General features: G+C 54.9%; 1 protein-coding gene across 1 annotated transcript in view; it reads right to left on the bottom strand.

The window, feature by feature from the left end:
- The window catches only part of RAB11FIP4 (RAB11 family interacting protein 4), a 140,359-nt gene that overhangs the window by 94,724 nt on the left and 39,630 nt on the right, over positions 1–6,005 (bottom strand). Inside the window, exons 2-3 of the mRNA XM_032163052.2 lie at positions 4,587–4,674; positions 2,353–2,441 (exon numbers count right to left, since the gene is read on the bottom strand). Coding sequence (XP_032018943.1) covers positions 2,353–2,441; positions 4,587–4,674 — 177 coding nt within the window. The remainder of the gene's footprint in view (positions 1–2,352; positions 2,442–4,586; positions 4,675–6,005) is intronic.

The raw sequence follows: 6,005 nt of genomic DNA, 5'->3' as shown, positions 1-6,005 counted from the left end.
AGTAGCTGGGACTACAGGCGGCCGCCACCACGTCCGGCTAATTTTTTGTATTTTTAGTAGAGACGGGGTTTCACCGTGGTCTCGATCTCCTGACCTCGTGATCCGCCCGCCTCGGCCTCCCAAAGTGCTGGGATTACAAGCGTAAGCCACCGCGCCCGGCCAGCACCATTTTCTTAACAGCAGCAGGCGGCGAGGAATTAGCATGTGTTAGGGGTCCGTCTTCCCACTGAACTTTCACAACAGACCCTCCAGATTGGCACAGCAAGCCCTGTTTTAGAGCTGAGGACACTGAGGCTCAGAGGGGTTGAGAAGAACGTGCTCGGGTTCCATGGCCTGTCCTGGGTGGCCCACGTGGGTATGGACCCAGTCCTGCACACCTCTGCATGCTGCCTCCTGCTCAGAAATCCAGGAAGGGCCCCCCAACAAAGTTCCTGGGGCACTCAGTATTTGTCCCACAGTAGAGGTCCTCTGCCCTAATCCTGGTTCCATTAGCTGGCCCCAAATACATATTCAACCCCTGCTTGCTGGACCCATCAAGACAAGCCTGGAGCCATCACTGCTGGCATGGGCATGGGCCTGGGGCCCAGCTATCTCCACGCATCCCTGAGGGCTCTTGCTTTGAGCACAGCAGCCTGAGGCCTAGCCGCCTGACTCCCAGCCTGGGGGCCCTGGCCCACAGTTGGTGCCTGGCTTTGGTCTCTGCCACCGTGGACTTGGCAGCCCTCAGCACTGTGTCCCTCTCTGTGGACTGTCCCTCCTCCGGTCCTGCCCAGGGAACCCAACCCTGATGCCACGACCCAGCTGGATTCCAAGAGGCCTACCATCAGCCAAAGTGGCCTCTGGGGTCCTGGATCTCCTTCAGCTATAAAAATACTCATGTTTTGGGGTCCGGAGGAGGCACCCATCAGAACTGGGGAAAAGGTTTGGGGGTTGGACTGGGTAAGAAATCAAAATCATACTCTTCTAGTTCTGGGTGTCGCCACCAGGAGGGACCTCGCTGGTTGTCAGCTTGTGCACCTTCAACTGTTTCTCTGTGGGATGAAGCTGCACTGTTTGGAAAACTAGTTCAAAGTTTTATAAGAAACACTCCACTAGGCGATGATAAGAGTAAAACAGAGCCTTGGGGGCTGTGGTCTTTGTCCTGCTTCCTGATACAGAGCTTCAGGATGGGGGCTGGTCACCAGAAAGACCAAGCATACAATAAGGTGGGAACTTTCTCACCTTCCCACCTACCCCCAACCTCCAGGCAGAGGCGAGGGGCTGGAGACTGGGTTGTAAAAATGATTTTTGGAGATGAGTCTGGCTCTGTCATCCAGGATGGCTGGAGTGCAGTAGCACAATCACAGCTCACTGAAGTCTCAAACTACTGGGCTCAAGTGCTCCTCCCACCTCAGTCTCCCCAGCAGCTGAGACTACAGGTGTGCACCACCACATCCAGTTAATTTTAAATTTTTATGTAGAGACAGGGTCTCACCATCTTGCCCAGGCTGGTCTCAAACTCTTGGGCTCAAGCTGTCCTCCTGCCCCAGCCTCCCAAAGTGCTGGGATTACAAGCATCAGCCACCACACCAGGCCTACAAATTCTTGAACAATGAGATGCAGAAAGCCCGGGTGCTGGTAGCACGGTGATGTGCTGGGGGGCAGTGCACCTAAGTGAAGGTGCGGAAGCTCTGCATCCCTGCTCCCCATACCCCGTCTTGTACATCTCTTCCGTGTGGCTCATCCTGAGTTTATCCCTTGCAATACGCTGATTATCGTAAGTACAACCATTTCCTGAGTGTTTCCAGTGAATTACCCAGCCTGAGGGAGGTGGTCCTGGGAACCGTGTGTTTGCAGTTATCCAGGAAGAACGGCAGCTGGCATGGGAGGTGGGGCAGTCTCATGGGGTTGACCTTGACTCGTGGAGTCTGTGCTAACGCTGGGTAGTTAGTGGCAGGTGGAACTGATTGCTGAACACCAGTTAGTGTCAGAGAATTGGAGAATTCGTTGTTGTTTGAAAAACAAACAGGAAGCGTTCAGCTCAGACAGCGATGGTGCAGGAGAAAAGGAAACTATTCTAGTCCTGCCTCGCCTCCACTTGTCACTTTCACTATCTGGAACTCAGTTCCTCCTCCGTGCCACAGATGGGGAATAAAGTTGCTAGGTGAGGACCCCCAGCTGTTACACATTCTGCTGGGGCTTCCCAAGGGGCCTCAGGGCTCCTGTTCCAAAAACTATTTCTTGACTTTGATGCTCAAGAAGGGTCCTCAGAGGGAGGTTCTGGGTCCTCCCACATACTGAAAACGGAGCAGAGGCGAGACCAAGAAGGAGGAGACAGAGCCATGGAGGTCCTCGAGGCCCCCCAAGCCTTACCTGCTCCACGCAGTCTGGGATCTCCGGCGCGCACGGCAGCGTCCCCGCGCTCTCCACCGACAGCACATCCTTCAGCAGCTCCTCGCACCCTGCGCAGACGGGCAGACACACGGGACAGTGAGGGGTTGAGCCTCAGCCTGGGATGGCTGCTCTGCTTCTGACTAATGGGCATGGGGTGGGAAGGGCTGAGGTGGGGGCCCGAGGCTCCAGGAGGCCAGCTGAGCACTGGAATGCAGGGATGGAGCCCAGGTGGTGGGGAACTCAGCTCAAGGCACTGTGGAGGGAGCTGCGAGAGGCCCTTGTCCTCTGGGACTAACTCCCACACACAGAGGGCAGGCTGGGGCAACAGGAAGGAAGGTGGCCTTCCTGGGGGAGGGGACCTAAGGCAGTGCTGCCCATCTGGCTCGCAGGGACTCCAAATGACTGTGCCAGCCTCTGAAGAAAGCAAACACACCCATTCCTCTGAGGCTGGGCGCCCCCCCGTGTCCTGCAGACCCTGGGACATCCAGGACAGGGCCACCCGCAGGACAGCTGCAGTTCCTGCTGACTCTGTACACGGCTGGCCTCGCTCCTGAGTTCCCAACCAAATGCCCCAAGGTTGTACTGAACTGGGAGGGGGACCTGACAAAACGCCTGGCACAGGCACATGGCAGGTGCAGCCTGCAGTGGCCCATTGTCAAATCCACACAGAAAACCTTCCCTGGGCACCTTCTGTGTTCTGTGCCCCCTGCACCATGTATTCATTTCCCTTCATCCCTCACCCTGCATCCTTCCACCCTCCCAGGACTCATAGGCACCCCACAGAAAAGGGCTCAACTTGATCTGAGCCACAGACAGGAAACCACGGCTTCCTTCACAGATAACCAGACACCCTGGGACTCCAGAAGTGACTGCATTCTCTCTGCAGCTAGTGGGGAGGCCTTAGTGAGCCCACCTGGCTGGTGACCTATGCCACTGTCTCAGATTTTTTTCTTTTTTGAGACAGGTTCTTACTCTGTTACCCAGGCTAGAGTGCAGTGGCGTGACCTCAGCTCACTGCAGCCTCAACTTCCTGGGCTCAGGTGATCCTCCCACCTTAGCCTCCCAGGTAGCTGGGACCACAGGCACACACCAGAATGCCCGGCTAATTTTTTGTATTTTTTGTAGAGACGAGGTTTTGCCACGTTGGCCAGGCTGGTCTCAAACTCCTGGACTCAAGTGATCCACCTGAGATCAAGCAATCTGCCTGCCTTGGCCTCCCAAAGTGCTGAGATTATAGGTGTGCGCCACCGTGCCTAGCCCTCACTGTCTCAGATAAACGGCTTAGTAGTAAGTGAGTGGCCATATTCTGATTCCTGCAAGTTTCTCACAACTGGCCTTTGAATTTTTGGGACAAGACAGAGGGATTTATATTGTCTCCTTAAAACTGGAAGTGGGGGCAAGGAAGAAAGGCAAGAATTAGGAAGAATTAAGAGGAAGAGAGGGCAGGACATGGAGGCCGATGCCTGTAATCCCAGAACTTTGGGAGGCTGAGGTGGGAGGGTCACTTGATCTCAGGAGTTCAAGACCAGGCTGGACAGGTGACGAAACTCCATCTCTACTTAAAATACAAAAATTAGCCAGGCGTGGTGGTGTACCTCCTGTAGTCCCAGCTACTCAGGAGGCTGAGGCAGGAGGATTGCTTGAGACCAGGAGGTTGAAGCTGCACAGAGCCATGACAGTGGCACTGCACTCCAGTAGCCTGGGCGACAAAGCTAGACCCTGTCTCAAAAAAAAAAAAAAAAAAAAAAAAAAAAAAGAGGAGGCAGGAGCAGGGAGGACACAAAAGCAGCAGCTCAGAGGGAGGCAGGCAGTCGTGTGACCAGCGCTTTGTCCAGGTTTGCCCAGGACTGCCCTGGTCTTAAAAGTGGAGTCCCTCCCACATCCCAGGAGACTCCTTGGGTTTGGTCACCCCAGAGCCGGAGAGAGAGGAAGAGGACAGAAAGGCAGGGAAGGAGGCTTTCTCCAGAGGTGGGCAGACAAGGGGAAGGGCAGAAGTGACCTCCATGGGTGATACCACAGCCCCCCATGGCTGGGGCAACTGTGTCCTTCCCCTCTGGCCCCCCGGGGAAGCCAGAGGCAGAACTGACTTCTGGCCCATCCTGGGCTCTGGGACCCCTGTGGGAATGAATCCAGGCTGGAGCCCCAGTCACACCAGCTTCCCCAGCTGGGCAGGACCTGAGAGCGTCTGGGACAGCCTCCTGGGGAGACCTCACCTTTCATGGCGAACACCCCCCGGCAAAAGTCCTTGAAGTTGATTCTCCCCAGGTCGTTGGGATCCAAATATTTCACAAGTTTTTCCACCTGTGGGAAGGAAGCAGGGACAGGTGTGAGACACCCAAGGGTCTCCCGAAGACTCAGGGAGCTGGGCGGGGAGGCTGGGAGGGAGGGAGGGACACCAGTGTCTCCGCCCAGTCCTCTTACCCTCACCCTGGGGTCAGTATCGGCCATGGGGCCACTTTATTCTCCCCACGGTGACAGACAACTCGGGCAAGGAAAAGCAGAGCCAACACCGGCTCCTCCCTGAGCACACGGCTTCAGGGGCCAAGCCTCCTTCCCCCAGGGGCTGCACAATAAAAGCCAAGGCTCTGCCGATGTTTTACAATTGGTTTCTTTCACACAAAACAGACACAAACTCATTGTAAAAGACCTAGAAACCCCACCGTTTCTCTTGTTCTATTTCTTGTTCTAGGCGCTGGCTAGATGGGGAAACTCACTGAGATGGACACTGGTGGCTGATGTACTTTTCTGTTCTATTTGTACCTTGCACTTCAGTGAAGAGTGTTAGATGAATAAGGAAGTAGGTTTCGCCTGGCAGAGTCAGCCATCCCTGAGGTTGGAGAGTGTCTCTCCTGTGTAACAGCAGGTAGGACAGAAACAGTTTCCATGCTGCTTGGTGTGTGCAACCCACGTTGTTAGTGGCTGTTACATTTTCTGCCCGGTGGGTTCATCATAATTTACTTCACCACCCCAATAGCTGGGCATTTTGGTTATTTCCAGCTTTTTGCCTTTACAACTCATCTTTGGGGGTTCCTGCAGCTGTGTGGCCCATCAACCCCTGGCCTCTCAGATCCTTGACTTTCTTTTTGCCTTATATTCCAGCTCAGGCACCAAGTCCCTTGGTCAACCCAGTCATCACCCCCTCCAATACCACCCGTCGAATGTCCCACTCCCTGATCCCGTCCTCCCTCCCTTCCTGCCACTGCAGGGTTCTTCAGCATCACTGGGTCTGCTCACTGTCACTCACATTCAATCCATGCTCCCACTGTATCCCACAGCTCCCTCATTTCCCACACCACCCAGGGGCTCCACCTGGTCACAGCCATCATCCTGTCTCTCCTGGACCATGCAAGTCTAACTGGATCATGTCACCCACTCCTCTGCTTAAAACCTTCCAGTATCATTCCACCACACTTAGGATAAAAATCCAAACTCCAGGCTGGGCGCAGTGGCTCACGCCTGTAATCCCAGCACTTTGGGAGGCCAAGGCGGGTAGATCACGAGGTCAGGAGATTGAGACCATCCTGGCTAATATGGTGAAACCCCGTCTCTACTAAAAATACAAAGAAAATTAGCCGGGCGTCGTGGTGGGCACCTGTAGTCCTAGCTACTCGGGAGGCTGAGGCAGGAGAATG

Source organism: Hylobates moloch, unplaced genomic scaffold (assembly GCF_009828535.3).
Source record: "Hylobates moloch isolate HMO894 unplaced genomic scaffold, HMol_V3 SCAFFOLD_10, whole genome shotgun sequence".
Taxonomy (NCBI): Eukaryota; Metazoa; Chordata; class Mammalia; order Primates; family Hylobatidae; genus Hylobates; species Hylobates moloch.
Note: the sequence above shows the minus strand (reverse complement) of the source record. Positions and strands in the feature narration are given on the sequence as shown.